The sequence below is a fragment of the Excalfactoria chinensis genome, chromosome 14, assembly GCF_039878825.1.
Source record: "Excalfactoria chinensis isolate bCotChi1 chromosome 14, bCotChi1.hap2, whole genome shotgun sequence".
NCBI classification, from domain to species: domain Eukaryota; kingdom Metazoa; phylum Chordata; class Aves; order Galliformes; family Phasianidae; genus Excalfactoria; species Excalfactoria chinensis.
The window spans coordinates 4189711-4206464 of NC_092838.1; the positions used below are offsets into that span (position 1 = coordinate 4189711).

General features: G+C 56.9%; 2 protein-coding genes across 2 annotated transcripts; one reads left to right on the forward strand and one right to left on the reverse strand.

Moving 5' to 3' along the window:
- The first annotated feature begins 516 nt into the window (after positions 1 to 516).
- Positions 517 to 5604, forward strand: PLK1 (polo like kinase 1). Its single transcript, XM_072349295.1, has 10 exons — positions 517 to 1076; positions 1181 to 1349; positions 1437 to 1581; positions 1798 to 1891; positions 2201 to 2420; positions 2729 to 2893; positions 3115 to 3192; positions 3666 to 3820; positions 4266 to 4448; positions 4836 to 5604. The coding sequence occupies exons 1-10, from the start codon at positions 699 to 701 to the stop codon at positions 5040 to 5042; spliced, it is 1794 nt and encodes a 597-aa protein (XP_072205396.1). The 5' UTR covers positions 517 to 698; the 3' UTR covers positions 5043 to 5604.
- Positions 5605 to 5953: 349 nt separating this feature from the next.
- ERN2 (endoplasmic reticulum to nucleus signaling 2) lies at positions 5954 to 14837 on the reverse strand. The gene is made up of 22 exons (XM_072349152.1): positions 14586 to 14837; positions 13165 to 13282; positions 12882 to 12915; positions 12400 to 12472; positions 12113 to 12185; positions 11804 to 11926; positions 11370 to 11471; positions 10768 to 11029; positions 10500 to 10578; positions 10285 to 10435; positions 10083 to 10204; positions 9736 to 9915; positions 9404 to 9644; positions 9240 to 9330; positions 8836 to 9025; positions 8566 to 8665; positions 8227 to 8426; positions 7634 to 7781; positions 7409 to 7536; positions 7206 to 7329; positions 6980 to 7047; positions 5954 to 6912 (listed from the first exon to the last, which is right to left on the reverse strand). The coding sequence occupies exons 1-22, from the start codon at positions 14637 to 14639 to the stop codon at positions 6721 to 6723; spliced, it is 2853 nt and encodes a 950-aa protein (XP_072205253.1). The 5' UTR covers positions 14640 to 14837; the 3' UTR covers positions 5954 to 6720.
- Positions 14838 to 16754: the final 1917 nt, after the last annotated feature.

The window sequence follows — 16754 nt, forward strand, 5'->3', positions numbered from 1 at the left end:
ATGCCGTTAGTGATCCCTGCAGCAGCTCCAGCCCTGCTCCCACTCCCTGCACTGAGCAGGGACACCCGCAGCTCCAGCAGTGCTCACAGCCCCATCCAGCCTCACCGTGTCTGCAGGGATGGGGCACCGCCGCCTTCCTGGGCACCCTGTGCCATTCCCCACTGCAAACACCTCCTTTACACCCAATAGAAATCTCCCGTTTGAAGCCGTTTGTCCCACCGCACACACCGTGCTACAGTCCGTCCCCTCCTTCCTTATAGCTGCCCTTCAGGCAATGTAAGGCCGCTATCACGTCTCCCCGGCTGCCTGTCACTGTCTATCGGTTCTCCCCGGCATGAATCTCCTCGCTGCCGGTTCAAGCCAACAAACCGCTGCGCAGCGGGGCCGCCTGGAGGCTCGTCCCTCCCGTCCGCAAGGTGGCGCTGTTCGCTCTCCCCGCCGGCTCCTGTCTCTTTAAGCGCCGATCGGGCGGCTCCGCTCCCATGGTGCCCCGCGGCGGGCGGCGTGGATTTTAAATCCTCTGGACCAATCGGCTGCCGCCGCGGGCGCGTAACGCTCGGGGGGCCGCGTTTGAATCGGGCTGAGCGCCGCCTGTAGAGCGAGACTCGGACGGCTCCGCTCCGGGCTTCGGCTCCGCTCCGGGCTTCGGCTCCGGCACATTCGGCTTCGACGACGGTCCTCGGCCCGGTAGCGGCACGATGAGCGCGGCGGGCGGCAAAGCCCGGGCGGTGGCGGTGGTGGAACCGGCCCGAACGGGCAGCGCGGGGGCGGCGGGGGGCAAAGAGGTTCCGAAGGTGCTGCTGGACCCGCGGACGAGGCGCAGTTACGTGCGGGGCCGCTTCTTGGGGAAGGGCGGCTTCGCGCGGTGCTACGAGCTGACCGAGGCCCAGAGCCGCGAGGTGTTCGCCGGCAAAGTGGTGCCCAAATCGCTGCTGGCCAAACCGCACCAGAAGGAGAAGATGTCGATGGAGATCGCCATCCACCGCAGCCTGGCGCACCAGCACGTCGTCGGCTTCCAGGGCTTCTTCGAGGACAACGATTTCGTCTACGTGGTGCTGGAGCTCTGCCGCCGCCGGGTGAGGGCGGGGGGGGCTGAGCGGGAGCGGCTGGGAGCGGGTGGGAGCTGACCGACCGACTGACCGACCGACCCCCCCCTTCCCATACGCTTTTCTCCCCGCAGTCGCTGCTGGAGCTGCACAAGCGGCGGAAGGCGCTGAGCGAGCCCGAGGTGCGCTACTACCTGCGGCAGACCATCCTGGGCTGCCAGTACCTGCACAGCCAGCGCGTCATCCACCGCGACCTCAAGCTGGGCAACCTCTTCCTTAGCGACGACATGGAGGTGAAGATCGGTAGGTGTCGGTGCCCGCTGGATCCCTATGGCTGTCCCATCCCACCTGGCTTCTCTCATTGCTCCCATCTCTCTGTGTCTCCCCAAGGTGACTTCGGCCTGGCCACCAAAGTGGAGTATGATGGTGAGCGTAAGAAGACCCTGTGTGGGACCCCCAACTACATCGCCCCGGAGGTGCTGGGCAAGAAGGGGCACAGCTTCGAGGTGGATGTGTGGTCCATTGGCTGCATCATGTGAGTCAAAGTGTCTCCTGCAGGGCTGTGAGGTTCCTGTGCCCCACACCCTGTTGGCCCCTGTGAGGTTTCGGTGTATCCTGCAGCTATGGATGTGCTGTATCCAGCACACCGCCATGGCCGAGCCCTGCTGCCAGCTGGCACCCGACCCTCCCTGGTGCTCTGGGGGAGGAGGGGAGATAAATCTAACACACTTCCATGTCTACAAACACACAGGTATACTCTGCTGGTGGGGAAACCACCTTTTGAAACCTCTTGTCTCAAAGAAACGTACATCCGGATCAAGAAGAATGAGTATACTATTCCCAAGGTAAAGTACTTCTCATGGGTGGATCTATTCACCTTGCAGCCGTTCTTGTACCGTCCTGTTTCTGGCACTTAGTGGGCTCTCACATAATAGTGAAGCAGCTATTATCACAGCGAGCTGGGAAGGAGCTGTATCAGTTGGTGGCAGAGCCAAACCTGTACGGTTCTGTCTCCCAGGCTTATATCCTGCTTGCCTGACCCAGAGCTGTGCTCTGAGCAGAACCTTGTCCCTGTTGTATTATACAGAGCAGATGCCGCTAATGCGTGCTTGTCCTTCTGCTTGGCTCACGACTCTGCCTGTCTCCTCCTATAGCACATCAACCCTGTAGCTGCTAACCTCATTCAGAAGATGCTAAGATCTGACCCTGCCACGCGCCCGACTATCAACGAGTTGCTGAACGATGAGTTCTTCACATCAGGGTACATCCCCAGCCGCCTGCCCACCAGCTGTCTCACTGTTGCACCTCGGTTTTCAATCGCTCCCAGCACACTTGAACTGAACGGGCGAAAGCCACTGACGGCACTCAACAAAGGTAAGGGGAGGTGTCTGGAGGGCTGAGGACTGCAGCACTGGATGAGTGCCTGCCTGGTCTCTAGCAACATACAGACCCATCTGTGGGGAATATAGTGCTGCCTCACCTACCTTCCCAGTTCTCATGATAACTAGAACATCTTGTGTCTGGGAGTTCTCCTTGCTTTTTGTCCAGAACCAAAGCAGGGAGCAGCTCAGCTATGAGGTGCATAGTGTGTTTCTTATAACTAGGGTAGCATGTAAACTGGTGCTTTTAGGAACTTGCTGCTCATGTTTCTGCAATCTTCTCTTCTTTTTTTTCTGGCCCAGGACCAGAAAGCCCTGCATTAGAAAACTTGCCTGGAAAGGAAGATGGAGCCCCTCCTGGGCTGCGGGAGGTGGGTGACACCATTGAGTGTCACTTAGCAGACATGTTACAGCAGCTGACTTCAGTCAACTCAGCCAAGCCCTCTGAGAGAACTGCAGTGAGACAAGGTGAGTATGGGGACAATCCCACAGGCACTGACCTTTCTGGACAACTTGCTTCTGTCATTGATGCCTCTTGGCTGAACTGAGGGACCAATTGACCTCAGCTTCAAGCTGAAAGGCAGAAAAGCAACGTGGAAGCTACTTACCTTCCTCTTGGCTTTGCTTGTTGTAGTGCACAGCATGCCTTAAAATGTCTTCTAACAAACTTCTTTTCTCCTTCCTTGCAGAAGAAGCTGAAGACCCAGCTTGTATTCCCATCTTCTGGGTTAGCAAATGGGTGGACTACTCGGACAAGTATGGTCTAGGTAAATAATGTGATGGCAGTACTTCAGCCTTTCCTAGTTCCTGAAGCAGCTGGTAGAAGTCCTGATTTGTGCTCAGTGTATATTTAGTTCTTTAATCATGATTAGTGTTTGTATTCAAGAGTATCACTAGGAGCACCATCAAACACTAAGTGAACACAGAGTAATGGCCACTGAGTATCCACCCTGGCCACATTAAGGATGCAAGCGGCAGGATCCTGTGGATCCAGAGTTGCCAATGTGTGTGTACTCAGTGTAGGAGTTGAAGTTGCTTATGCAGCAGATAATGCAGCAAGGGAGGGTGACAAAGCCAGAGGAGAAAGAAGTGCCATCTAGATCTCTGTAAAAAGGAGGGTCTTTAAAATGGATGAGGTGGCCTCCAGGGACCCCCTAGATGACAAATGTTCCAGCTCTGTATTTCATGTAACCAAGGGTCCCACGTGTGTGAAAGTCTGACTGGCATTTTGTTCAACTAGGTTATCAGTTATGTGACAACAGCGTTGGAGTTCTCTTCAATGACTCCACTCGTCTCATTATGTACAGTGATGGGGAAAACTTGCAGTACATTGAGCAAAACAACAACGAGTCCTACTTCATTTTGAGAAACTGCCCCTCTTCCTTGAGCAAGAAGGTCAGTCCAGAGGACAGGAGCCCTTGGTGGTGGGTGGCTGTTCCTAATGGGGCTTCTGCAGGTCTTGTTGAGCTTTGCTGTCAGGGTGGACACTGGGGGGGAAAAAAACATCTGTCAGTGGGAGTTACTTGCATTCAGCAGGTTTCCTCTTGGCTGGTAAAATATGACCTAAAAGAGAGATGCTGGCAGCATCTTTTTTCTAGTTGCTAACGCTTCACAGAAATAAGCTCTCATAAATCTTACATGTGCTGAAGCAAAGTGAGTCTTGTACTCAGACAGCAAAGTTAACTCTGGTGGTACTTGAGAACTTGCACCAGTTTGTGCAGTGACCCCTTAAGCTCTGAAAGACATAAGAAGTCCCAGAATTTGTGGTAACAGCTCCTACTCTCCCCAGATATCAGGGCTCATCCTCAGCCTGCCTGTTCACAGCCTGTTCTATTTGCAGATAACACTATTGAAATACTTCAGGAACTACATGAGCGAGCACTTGCTGAAGGCAGGTGCTAACATCACACCTCGGGAAGGAGACGAGCTGGCACGTTTACCTTATCTCTGCACGTGGTTCCGGACCCGCAGTGCCATCGTCCTGCACCTCAGCAACGGCACTGTGCAGATCAACTTCTTCCAGGTGAGGCTGTTGTGCTGACGTGCTACATTCAGTGCTTTGTGGTAAGGTGGTGATCCCTGCAGGCAGTTACAACCTGAGCTGAAGCTTTGCCCCGTGAACGTAGCACTAGAAGGCTCCTTGCTCCGCTTGCTGGTATTTAAGCCATCCAGCCACTCCTAGCTCATCGAGTGGTTGTTTCCTGTAGCAGTTCCTTTAGCATGAACTTGTTTCCCTTTGCTTCACTCTATGAGTAAGAGTTTTCTTGTTGCGGCTCTTCTGCAGTGTTGTGTTTTGTCAGCGTGCTGCTGGCCTGCAGTTGGGGTGACCTTGGGGTGTTGGTTGATCCGAAGGAGTGAAAAACATTTCACTGCAGAGCAACGTGCTGACCTTGTGTTCCCTCCCCCACAGGACCACACCAAAGTCATTTTGTGCCCTCTAATGGCCGCTGTCACGTATATAGATGAGAAACGGGACTTCCGCACATACAAGCTGAGCCTCATTGAGGAGTATGGATGTTGCAAGGAGCTGGCCAGCCGACTACGCTATGCTCGCACCATGGTGGAGAAGCTCCTCAGTTCAAAGTCTGGCTCAGCCCGTCTGAAATCCTCAGCTTAGGCTTTGGTCTTGATGGAACCAACATCTGTGCCAAACCAGCTCAGCTGTGGACAGGAAAGTCTATTAGCATCCCTTGTACTGTAACCTGCCATCACACAGCTGGGTTCCTGCTCCTGGGTACGCTCTGATTACCCCCAGGGAGCCCCTGATACTGTGGGGATGGTGCTGTGTTCACTGTGAGTGGTGCACAAAGGGGTTTCTTGCTCCTCCCAATACAAAGTGTCTTTTAAAAATTACTTATATAGTCTTTCTCTTTTCCCCCCCTTAACTTTTCAAAGCCTAAAGCCTGACTTAAAGACCAACCCTCTTGTTGGAGGTTCCTGGGCCTTCTAATGAGATAAAGTGTGGGGTTCTCCCCAGAACTATCATGTAAGTTTTGTACATGTCTGTGCATGATGCTCTGGACTTCATTTCCTTTTGTCACAGTACAACTAAAGTATTTAACGTGCCCAGGTTGAGACTGAGCAATCTGTGTTTTAATACTGAACTTGTTCTACGTGAAAACTAAACTTTTGTATATTGCATAACTTGATTAAAGATTGTTCTTGTGAGTATCCAGCCTCTCTTGGTTCCTTGGCAGGGAGGCAGCAGCATGTTACTTCTGGATTCCTCTTGACCTCTCATCCCCACCAGCTGCTGGCTGAGCTCAGCCTTGGATTTGCTCTTTGGCAATGCCAAAAAAAAGAGAAGAGCCTTGGGGCTTATTGCAGGAGGAAAGCAGTTCTGTCCCTCCCCTTTTCTGTTTGATCAGAGCCTTTGATTATGTTTCATGTTGCAAGCACTTTGCTAACGCTGTAGTCACACTGGACTGCTGCAGTAGTCTAGTGCTGATGGCTGGCACCCGCTGCTGCTCTTGTCCAAGTCTGGTTTAAAGCAAGACAAGCTTTTTTTTTTATATTATTATTATTTTTGCAACATTCTGTATAAAATGTCCTTGGCCATACAGTGTTCTGAAGATAAACCAGGTACAAACACCTTGTTACCTACAGTAACAGGATCCCATACTCCAGCAAGAAGAGAAATGGGTCTGCACAAACCCAGCTTGCTATCAGCACTGCGGTGGGGACTTTGAGCCTCCCCCTGGGCCTGGCATGATGTCCTAGACCCGCTGCAAAGAGGGAGGATGAAGCCCTGGGACAGAGGCTGAGCACTGATTTGTGTGCTGTCAGCTGGGGATAAGGAACGTGCCCAGGGTCATCAGTGCTGTGCTATCAGTCCTTCTGCTCCCATCTCTGTGCTAAGCGTGCAGACAGCTGCTTCCCCAGGAGGAACCTTGGGAACAAGGCTGATGATTGGAGGAGTGACCTGTGGGCTCCAGCAGCTGAGCTGCAGCGCTTCCAGCTGAAGGAAAGCAATTTTGTTTTCCTTCCTTCCCTGACTTCTCAAAATACTGCATCTGCAGTAGAGAATTTTTACTCTCTGGTCTTCAGGCTCCTATGTCTGACCCTGAGGTTCTGCAAAGGCAGAAGCCCCGTGGGTTTGGCAGACCCTACATGCACCACAAGGTGCCCATGTCCTCATCTCATCCTGTCCAACTCTGTGGAGAGAAGGATGCCAGAAGGTTCCGGGGCCATCCAGGAAGATGGCTGTGGCCGAGTCCCATACAGGTGAGCCCCAAAGGTCGATGCTCTGGTAGCCTGGGCTACGAGAAGTGGTGCTGCAGCCACGCTGACCCCGCTCACCTCCCTGTGCCCCCCAGCTCAGGGCTATAGTAGGGGCGGAAGAGCCGCTCATGGGCGCAGAGCTGCATGGCACCGTGTGTGTGCAGCAGCAGCCGGGGGAAGCGGGAGGTGAAGTACTGCACGAAGCCATCGGGGACGGGGCCCAGTGCCTCCTGGACCTCAGCGGGCAGCTCATGATAGTGGTGCTTCTGCAGGAAAAGAGGGGTGTGAGGGATGGCAGTGCAGTGCAGGCTTAGGGGGGTGGGTAGGATGTACCTTGTTCCTCATGGCACGCAGCAGGTCACGCACTGAGCCGCCCTTGTAGGTGCGGAACTTGCGCAGGTCTGTGGGGAGAGCAGATGAGAGGGTGCAGTGAGAGCCGGGGGGTGCAGCCCCACAGCCATGGGGTTCTGCTCTGCGTGCCTCTGTCTCCTCCAGTGTCTGACTGTGGGGCTCTCTGACACCCAGAACGTTCCATTCCCTGTATATTCCTGCTTCTTACCCATCTGCAGCGGCAGGGAGATGTGCATCCTCCAGTTTGTCCTCACCACAGCACGGCCACCTGCCTCCAGGGCTGTCACCAGGGCCCCCTCAGCTGGCTCCTTCTCCACGCGGTCACTGACATCCTGCACCACGCAGTGGGGATGTGTGAGATGTGAGGAAGAAATTCATTGCCCACAGTGTGATGCAGTGCACGGCACACACCTGGAAGAACTGCAGCTGCTTCTCTGCGCTCCAGAAGAAGGGGTGCATGAGGACAGCAGGAGCTGAGGGTCGCTTCTGGGGTTCACTGCTGAGCATAGACGTGATCAGCTCCCTGGCCACGACCTTGTCTGGTGCACGGAACAGAAGAGAGCAGTGGTGGCACGAGGAAGATGGGCACAGGGCTCAGAGCAGGGAAGGCACTGCAGGCACCCACTGCAGCCTCACCGTGCACGTCCTCCTGCAGGCAGGGCAGCTGGCAGGCACCTGCCAGGATGTTGGCCTGACGCCGCAGGCTGTCCCCATAGGGGTGCTGTCCTCCTGACACCACGTAGTAGAAAACGCAGCCGGCAGAGAAGATGTCCACTGCACATGTCTGCAAGACACAGGCAGGAGATGGGCCCCTCACAGCCCACGGCAGCTCCTCCATTCTGTGATGTATTTGCCTGGCTAAAGCTGCAGCCATGCCAGACAAACACAGCAGAGCAGTTGCTGCCCTTGCACCCACGCGAGCTGACCCAAGCACAAGGCTCCCTGGAACCAGCAGGTGTGCAACCTCCACCTGCCCCATGTTTGCCAAAGCAGGGCCAAGGAGCAGAGGGATGAAGCAGCACTTCTGCGCCACCAGGCTTCCATTGCCTTGGGAAGGAGCAATGCAGCAGGGAGCAGCGCTGCCTGGGGGAGCCCTGGCACTGAACACTGCTGTGCTGGGGCTACTTTTGCTCTGGTCTGAATCACGTGTTCCAGCAGCACACTGCAAGCAAGGAGGAGGCAGCAGGGGAAGGCTGGTGAGTGCTAAGCAGGACATGTGGCTCACTGACGGGGTTCTCCTTCGGTGCTTCCTGCAGCACCTCGGGTGCGATCCAGCCCTCGGTGCCGGGGATGCCAGAGCGCAGGCTGAAGCTGTGCCGCCCTCCCTGCAGCTTCTTGCACAGCCCAAAGTCAGAGATGACAGCTCGGATCTGCCCATGGCTGTTGGGGACGGAGATGAGGATGTTGCAGGGCTTCAGATCACGATGAACTGCAAGAGACGGGTTGCAGCGTTACCCACAGGCGGTGCTGAGGCTGCAGGGTCGAGTCAGGGGATGCTCCTGTGATGGCTGAGAACAGGACACAGTGCCCTGATGGATGCCATCACCACAGGGATGCCACTGCCTCACCAATGCTGAGCGAGTGCAGGTGTGCCAGCCCTGACATGGTCTGGTGCAGAACAGACACCGGGTCCAGGCTGCGCCGATCGAAGCTGGGGCTCTCCACATACTGCAACCAGAGAGAGGCAGAGAGGTGAGATGGGGCCAGTACTGAAGCAAACAGGGCACGGCTGGACAGGAAGAATGTCAGGTGTATGAGCTCACAGGGAAGCCATTCACCCGAGGCTTGCAATGCCCAGGGTGACCACAGCACATGGCATGAGAGCACTGTGCGCCCACCTCCTGCAGTGTAGCAGAGCAGAGCTCAATAGCAATGTAGTGGAACTGCCTGTCCTTCTCAGTGCAGAAGTAGCGCACGACGTGGGGGTGCTCGTCTGACTCCTGCAGCAGCTGCACCTCACGGTCCACGAGGTGGAAGCACTCGGGCAGAAGGCGCTTCACTGCTACATTCCGGCCTTCAAACTGCCCCCTGCATGCAGATGGAGAGAGATGGCAGGGCACCAGGCAACACCACAAACCCCCCAGCATGGGAGGGATGCCCAGAGCTGAACACCAGAGGTTCAACTAAGGCTTTCTGTAGGAAAATCACACCCCTCACTGTGCTGGAGGCTCTGGGTTGGTGTGCAGCGAGGGGCCATCTCCCCATTGTCATAGCAGAACAGGTCCCGGCGCCACGCACCCACCTGAAAACAAAGGTCCCTCCTGCTCCGTGGCCCAACACATCCTTGGGGTTAAAGGAAACTTTCCCAACGACAACCACATCGGACTCCAGTTCTGCAGAGGAATGCAGACACCCTGCAGCCTTCTAGCATTACTCCTCCACAAAGGACGTTGGTTCAGTTCCTACCTGCAGACACTGCTGGCTTCATGCTCACCATCCCGTTCACCAGCTCCATGGGGGCACAAGGATCAGCGCTCGTCTCCAGCCCAGTTGCGCTTCCTCTGCTCCCTGCTGGCTGCTTGGGTGCCGCAGAGATGCCCTCACCGGAGCTGCGATGTGGGAGCAGCATCTCCTGCTGTTGCTGCTGCAAGAGCTGAATCTGCTTCTCCAGCTGCTGCTGCTGCACCTCATGCTGCTTCTGCAGTTTCTGGAGCACGAAGGAGGAATGCTCTCAGCTGCTGCCAGCACCCACAGCCTTAGCATGCTCTGAGAGGCGATACCAGTAGCAGCCCACGCACCATGAAGAGGAGCAGCAGGACCCCACCGCCCAGCAGTGCTGTGCCGACAGCAGCCAGCAGCAGGTCCCAGTTGCCAGTATCCGGGTACACCTCTGTTTGCTCCCTTTTGCCAGACTCAGGTGGGACGTGCCCCTCGCTGCCCCGCAGTGCCAGCTCCTCCACACTGCTGGGTGCCAGGAACTGCAGGAGAGGGGATTCTGGGTTATGACAGCACCTGGGGCTCCCAGCTATTCTCAAAGCCCCCCCCGACACCACCCCATATGCCGGGACTCCGTCCAACCCACACAGCCCCTCACGGCCCAAGGTGCCCCCAGCAGAGCAGTGACACACTGTGCTCCACCACTCACATCATCAAACAGAGTCCTGGCAGGAGAGCTGCGGGGAATGATGGTTTCTGTCACCTTTCTCAGGTTCTCAGGGAAGGCTCTGAGCATGGTGGTGTGCACCACGGGAGGCAGCTCATGGTGCCCTGGGGTGAGGGAAAGCCGAGAGCTGAGAGCTGTAGCTACACGGCAAGGCAGCCCCCACCCATCATATGTGGCCCCGCACCTATCAGTAGCCACTGGTTGTGCAGTGCAGTGATGCTGCCCTGTGGGTACTTGACATCGGTGCTGGGGGTGATCTCACACTCTCCTGACTCTCTCATGGTCACGTCAGCTGTGGTGGGGCCATCGATCCTGGCCAGCGTGATCCCCTGCGGCTGCAGGATGGGGCAATGGGGATGAGGTGCACACACAGGATGGCACAGGGATTCAGATACTCACCACCAGTGCTACACTGCCATGCACCAGGGAGGTCAATGCATAGAAGCTGGCCGCATGCTTCCCCACGTACAGCGCTGGCCTGCAATACGGGTGCAGCACCAGCTCAGTGGAGCAGGAGGGCATGAGCACCCCAGTGCCACCGCTTGTCACTGCTGGGACCCGCTGGCATCCCACCTCCCTTAAGATGTTGGCAGCTGTGACAGTGCCTCACTGACACTAAGCCACCACCTGGAGCCACCCCAGTGGGACCCCACACTGCGTCACCTACAGCAGCTGGGTCTTGGTGGCTGTGAAGTCCTTCACGCTCTGGTGGCTCCAGCTGGCGAGGTGGATGTCCTGCGAGTGGAAGGTCAGGTAGCGCAGTGTCTCCATGGCCAGGTTGAGGTGGGGGATGCGCCGCAGGCTGTCCTGGTGCCACATGTAGATGCCAACCACAGGTGAGCCGTAGTTCTGCGCCCACAGCACCTCGCCGCTCTCTTTGTCCAGTGTCACCACCAGGCCGTCCCCGCTGGAGGCAAAGTGAGACATTTCTGGATGGACATAGAAAGGGAGGCAATGTAGAGCTGCTGCCTGTGTGGCTGCATCCCTCCACCTGTACCAGCCATGCACTGTGTGCTTGGGGTGACCCAATGCATCCCGCAGCTCCATGGGTATCTTACAAGGCACAGCGATGGGACGAGGGGACTGCCTGTGCCAGAGAAACGCATGCTGCCCATCCCAGAGCCATGGCTCCATCTCTGCCAGGCAGGTGAGCCCTAGCACAACACAGCACAGCAAGGCACAGCAGCCGCATTCTCCAGCAGCCATGGCAGGTCCCAGCTGCAGCAGCACCATGGCATAGTCAGTGTGGGCAGGGCCAGGGACACTCACTGTAGGGGTAGGACTCCTCGTAGAGCGGTGCTGAATAGTCGGAGTAGGTGGCGTTCCAGCGCAGCTCCCTCGTCTTGGTGTCATACATGGTGATGACGTACTCTGGGGCGAGAGCAGAGCAGCACAGTCACTGTGTGCCATAGGGACAGTGCCTTGGATATCTGGAGGGGAAATGCTGACACCCCAGGAGCTGCCAGCATGAAGCCAGTGCCAGCTCCAGCCTCAGCACATTGGTAGCGCTGAGCCCAACAGCAAAGCGTGCTGCTGGAGAAAACCACACTCTGCTCTTTTACCACTTCCAAAGGGACAGCAGAGCCTGCTGCTGGCAGCAGTCACACAGAACACCCCGGATAGCTGCAGCCCCCATGGAGGAGGCTGGACAGCCCAGCACCCCCTGGGACCCAGAGGGTGAGTGGGGGGGTGGACAGCCTTACGGGTGCGTCCGATGTAGAGCAGTGGGCTGGAGGGACACACCCCATCCCAGGCCTCTGTTGAGAGCGTGGTCTGCTTCTCCCCTGACTTGGGGTCCACAATGAACCAGGTGTCCTGCTTCTTCCCTGCCAACGAGAGCACACTTTGCCCTAAGGCTCCGCAGCGCTGCTCTCCCACTCAACAGCTGCCTCCTCCCCACCCCTCCCAGCCTATGGCCACGCATCCACGAGCTCTCCCCACTCCCTCCCTGCAGCTCCACGCTCATGCATCAGGCACTTTCCCCAGCAGCAGTGCTGCCCGAGCTCCCATACCGGTGTAGAGCACCCCATCCGAGCTGCGGCACGGTGATGACTGGACCAGCTCCGGGATGGTGAACGGCAGCTTCTGCAACACAGAGAGAGTGTGGCCATGGTGCCACAGCCAGCCCGAGCTGCAGCCTCCCTGCACCCAGAACTGAGCCTGGATGCTCCCAGACAGCACAGCCCCGTGCAGCTGTGCCACCCCACAGCACCCAACCAACACGTCACGGTGTCAGGGACCAACAGCTGCCACAGCCCAGGGGTGCAGAAGGGACAGGTGGGCTGCAGCCCCCACTGACCATCAGGCCTTCTTTTTTCTTCCCTCCCAGGATGTACAGGCTGCCATCGTTGGGGTCTGGCAGAAAAGCTGGTCTGAAAAGCAAGAGAACAACGTGTGAGCTGCACCCAACCTCCAGGAACACACCAATGGCTGAGCAGGAGATGCAATAAGGTGACCCCTCCAGCAGAGGTCGTGGATGGTTCCCTTCTGCCCCAAACCAGCACGAGTAGCTCCCTGCTGTCCCCAGGTCCCCTGCAGCTTGAAGGGGACTCAGGGATTTCCTCTGATTTCACTCCCATCCTTTTGTTCATGGTGGTACTGGTCTGCCACAGCTACTGCACATCGTTGTGCATGAAGTGCTAACACAAAGCAGGGCATGGTGACTTTCTCTAAGGCTGTGAATGGGTTGGTTTCTCAGGGTTAGCCCCACCTGTCAGCATCCCTGAATGCCTCTTGCAGGGCTGGAGGTAACAGGCTGTCTGGCAGGACAGCAATACTCACTCTGCGACATAGACCGGCACCTGCAGAATGGGATCTGAAAGAGAGAGCGAAACACACACACACGTCAGCAGCCTCACCCCTTGCAGGGCACAGCGTGGCAGTGTTTACACACAGCCGTGTGCTGGCATGCTCAGGGCAGACCTATTTGCATGTCAGACCCAGAATAGTCACGGCCAGCAGCACAGCCAATGCTCTCTGCCAGCAGCTGTGTGGGGACAGAGCTGTGCCCGGCAGCCCTGGGGAGTGCACAGAGCTGCAGGGTGAGCCCTGGGCTGGCACTCACCGTCCTTCAGGGTCCACCTGACATCGCCGGTGCTCTTACTGACCGCGTGGAGGTTTCCATCCAGCGTGGATATGAAGAGCAGGGTTTCTGGGACGGTCACAGCGCTATCTTTGAGGCACTGTGGGCAGAAATGGAGGCCTCAGGGCACGGATGGACTGGGGATGAGCACGGTGCTGTGCCATCCAACAGCACCGTGCTGTGTGGCTCCCACAGAGCAAGGAAGCAGGCTGCAGGGAAGTAGACCATGGTCCTCCCTGTTCCCAAGTGAGGAAAATCTTCTGTGCCAAGCACAGCACACCCAGCCATCAGGTCTGTGATATGGAATGGCAGAGGATGGCAGCTGCTAGGAGCTGCCCAGAGGTGCTGTGTTTTATGAATGGGTGGCAGAAGTGCCAAACCCCCACTGCTCTGGGGCGTGCTGTGCCTGCAGGGCTGGCTGCGGGGCGACTGCATCCTGCAGTCCTAGTGGCCTCTCCTGAGGGTGACACACGTAGCCCAGCCACCAGCTGCTTCCAGAAGCAAACTTGTTGGGTGAGTTTTAATGCCAGAAGCACAACTAATGGTGAAGGCTCTCACAGCCGTGCGCTGCAGCTGCCTTTATGATTGGGGACTAATTGCAAACCTACTGTGGGGAAGGGAACTGCTGCTTCCGTGTGCCATGTCCACATTCACAAGCGCCAGCTCACCTGCCACGCTCACCCTCTGGCCTCACCCCATTAACAAACAGGATGGGGACTGGAATGACGCGGTACAGGAAGCGCGGGGACGGCACCTGCTGCCCGACTGCTCGCTGCCCGCGGACCGACGCTCTGTGCACGGGGTCCCGGCTGCTCACCCCACCGCCGCACCGGCTCTGACCCGCAGCTCGGCCGTGAACCAAGCACAGGGCTCAGCCTGAGGACCCGGCCAGGCGGAAAGAGCAGGACCCAGCACAACCCCTGCCCGCGGGGCTGCCCGTCCGTAGGACCCAGCGTTGGTCGCAGCGGAGCCCACCGATCCGTCCTGCCCGGGGCCTCCCGCAGAAATCCCCCCCGGTGCCGCAGCCCTGAGAGTCGTCGGGGGGTCCGGAACCGACACCGCCGCCCAGGCAGAGCCGCAGACGTCACTGCCGCTGCCTCCCTCCGTCCCTCCAAACCTCCCTCGGCCCTCGCAGCTCCGTCCCTCTCTTCTCCTTCTGCCAGCTCCACCGCAGCCCGCTGCCGGCCCCGCTCCGTGCCGCATCGCATCGCATCGCATCGCCCGTCCAGCTGCGGGGCGCCCACCCCCCGGGCTCGCACTCACACGGAGCGCACCCACCGCTCCCGCACCCGGCCGTCCCACGGGCGCCTCCCGCGCACCCCGCAGCGCCGCTCGCAGAACCACGCGTCCCGTAGTGCCATAGAGCCATAGTCCCATAGTCCCGTAGTGCCATAGTGCCGTACCTGCGCGGGCGGCACGAGGAGCAGCGCGAGGAGCAGCGCGGCAGGGCCGCCCATGGCACGGACATGCCGCTGGCACAGCGCGGGGCCGGGCGGGGCAGCGCTGTCGCCCGAGAGGCAACGGGGCCGGGCCGGAACCAGGACGCGGTTTCCTCTCCGCCGCCCCCTCCCGGCCCGGGGCGGCCGCACGAGAACGGGGCGGGGGGGCGGTAGGATCTCCGGGTTGCGTCTATCGGAGCTGCGCCGCGCTGATAAGCTGGGCTGATCCTCCTGCGGCAGCACCGGGGGTAGGACGCGTTCTCCCCGCAGACACGCTAAAGGGGAAGGGAAGCGCCCTCAGGTTTCCCCCCCCCCCCCCCGGCCCCTATAAATCATGACGTTGCCCCTTATGATTTAGAGCACGCCTCGATATCGCGCGGAAGGGACGTTACTCCATCTGACGCGTGTATGTTATCATCTACGTTGAACTTCATTGCAGCACTAGCGCTGGAAGTTTTATCTCACCCCGTTCTCCCACCCCTCCCCGCCCCCCAGCGGATGGAGAGAGGGGAAGAAAGTTTCTAAAGCACGTGACAGCACATGCTAAGCTTTAAGAGCCAGCGCTGTAGGGGCACCTGCTTTTCAGGGGCTGACCCTGCCCATATCAGGATAGTGGCTGGGCACACTCAGCACAATACGGGCATCCTATGAACTAAAACAAGGCCGTACCCTTAGGGTGAACAGGGAGCTAAGGAAGTGCTGACCGTAACTCACCTCCTTTTTGTAATTAACAACATAAGGCACTGAGCTGAAATCTCCCAGAGAGCAGCACTGATAGCATCAGGACCAGCCCTAGTGCAGGGGCTCCTGGCTGTGACGGCTCCAGGCACACAGCAGGCTCCAGCCTCGCTCACGCCACGAGCTGCAGTTGGTGTGTGCAGAATGGCCCAAAGACTCCAACACAGACAGACTTCATTATCAAACTTTAATTCATAAGACCAATTAATCTTACAGAATAAAACAATAGGATAACCAGTCAAGGTTACACTTAAAAAAATCCAGCAGTGCAAATCTAAGACTAAATATGTCATCTCCCGCTCCCCAGAAATAGGCAATAGATTATTTAAAAATACCATTAAACATGGTACTGACATATTCCATTTGAAATAAACCTGCAGTGGACACAAACATCAAAGATCTTGTTTGTTTTGTTAGAACAAGAAACAAAAGAATGAATGGCTCGGAACACGGATAAGACATCATGAACTTCTGGGAGTGCAGCGAGCAAATCCGTGGCTGAAGGCAACAGGGGGAACGTGGCACAGAACGAAAGCAGTTGGATTGGGAAATGATGTTACAGAGGGAAAGAGGAAGCCAACAAAGGAAGACTGAAAGCAAACCTTGCTGCATGGGGTTGGCACGCTGCTGGGTGGGAATGCTGTGCTGTAAGGGCATGGGAAGCCTTGGCCACAGCTCAGGCATTGGGGCTGATGTGAGTGTGTGTGCATATGTATGTGTGTGCACACCAGATGTGAGCACTGTGTGTGAACAGCTTGTCTGGGTCCTGGAATTCATCTCCCCTTCTCTCTTTTGTGAGTTTAGTTACCTGTTTCTCATCAGACTCTGATGGAAATTAATGATTGCCTTTAAACTAGATGTGAAAAGATGTGTAAATAATACAGCGTTTTCATGCAGGACACGTTCTGTGATCGGACCCAAACAAGGTTTAAATGATATCTTTTTAAAATCCGAGTGAAAAACGAATCCAGGAATTGCTCATTCTTGGGATGCAAAGCAGCTGCAGAAGGAATGCTGTGCTCTGAACGAGGAAGGGGACCCCGGCAGCAGGCAGGGGGGGTGGGAACAGCACTGGGGAAGCTGGAGCACCCCAATGAGCAAATTGACTGCAGCAGGGCTGCTGGGGTGGGACAGGGCAGCAGTGGGAATTGCAGCTGCCACCACGTGTTTGTGCTCTGGTTGCTTCCACCACTGAGCAATAAACCCAACACACCTGGTATGGTTTCCTAAGGAACCCCCATACACAGCGCTCGTGGGGAAAGACATCTATACACACAACAGGGAAACAATCTCCATAGAAAGGCATCGGATTGTTGTTTAAGCGTTGTTTAAGCTTTTGCATAGGAATCGCTGCAGCTATTACCAAAAACTTCCTATGGAAGAGTACACATTGGA

Bases quoted from the DNA above. Each gene is read 5' to 3' on its own strand.
- ERN2 (XM_072349152.1), bottom strand. From the start codon at position 14,639: ATGGGCGGCCCTGCCGCGCTGCTCCTCGCGCTGCTCCTCGTGCCGCCC. The intron at 12,916-13,164 runs GTGAGTGCCAGC...TCTCTCTTTCAG, and splicing joins CAGGTGGACCCTGAAGGACG to ATCCCATTCTGCAGGTGCCG. The intron at 7,048-7,205 runs GTAAGAAGCAGG...CTCTCCCCACAG, and splicing joins CTCCCTGCCGCTGCAGATGG to ACCTGCGCAAGTTCCGCACC.
- PLK1 (XM_072349295.1), top strand. From the start codon at position 699: ATGAGCGCGGCGGGCGGCAAAGCCCGGGCGGTGGCGGTGGTGGAACCG. The intron at 3,821-4,265 runs GTCAGTCCAGAG...TTCTATTTGCAG, and splicing joins CCTCTTCCTTGAGCAAGAAG to ATAACACTATTGAAATACTT. The intron at 4,449-4,835 runs GTGAGGCTGTTG...CCTCCCCCACAG, and splicing joins TGCAGATCAACTTCTTCCAG to GACCACACCAAAGTCATTTT.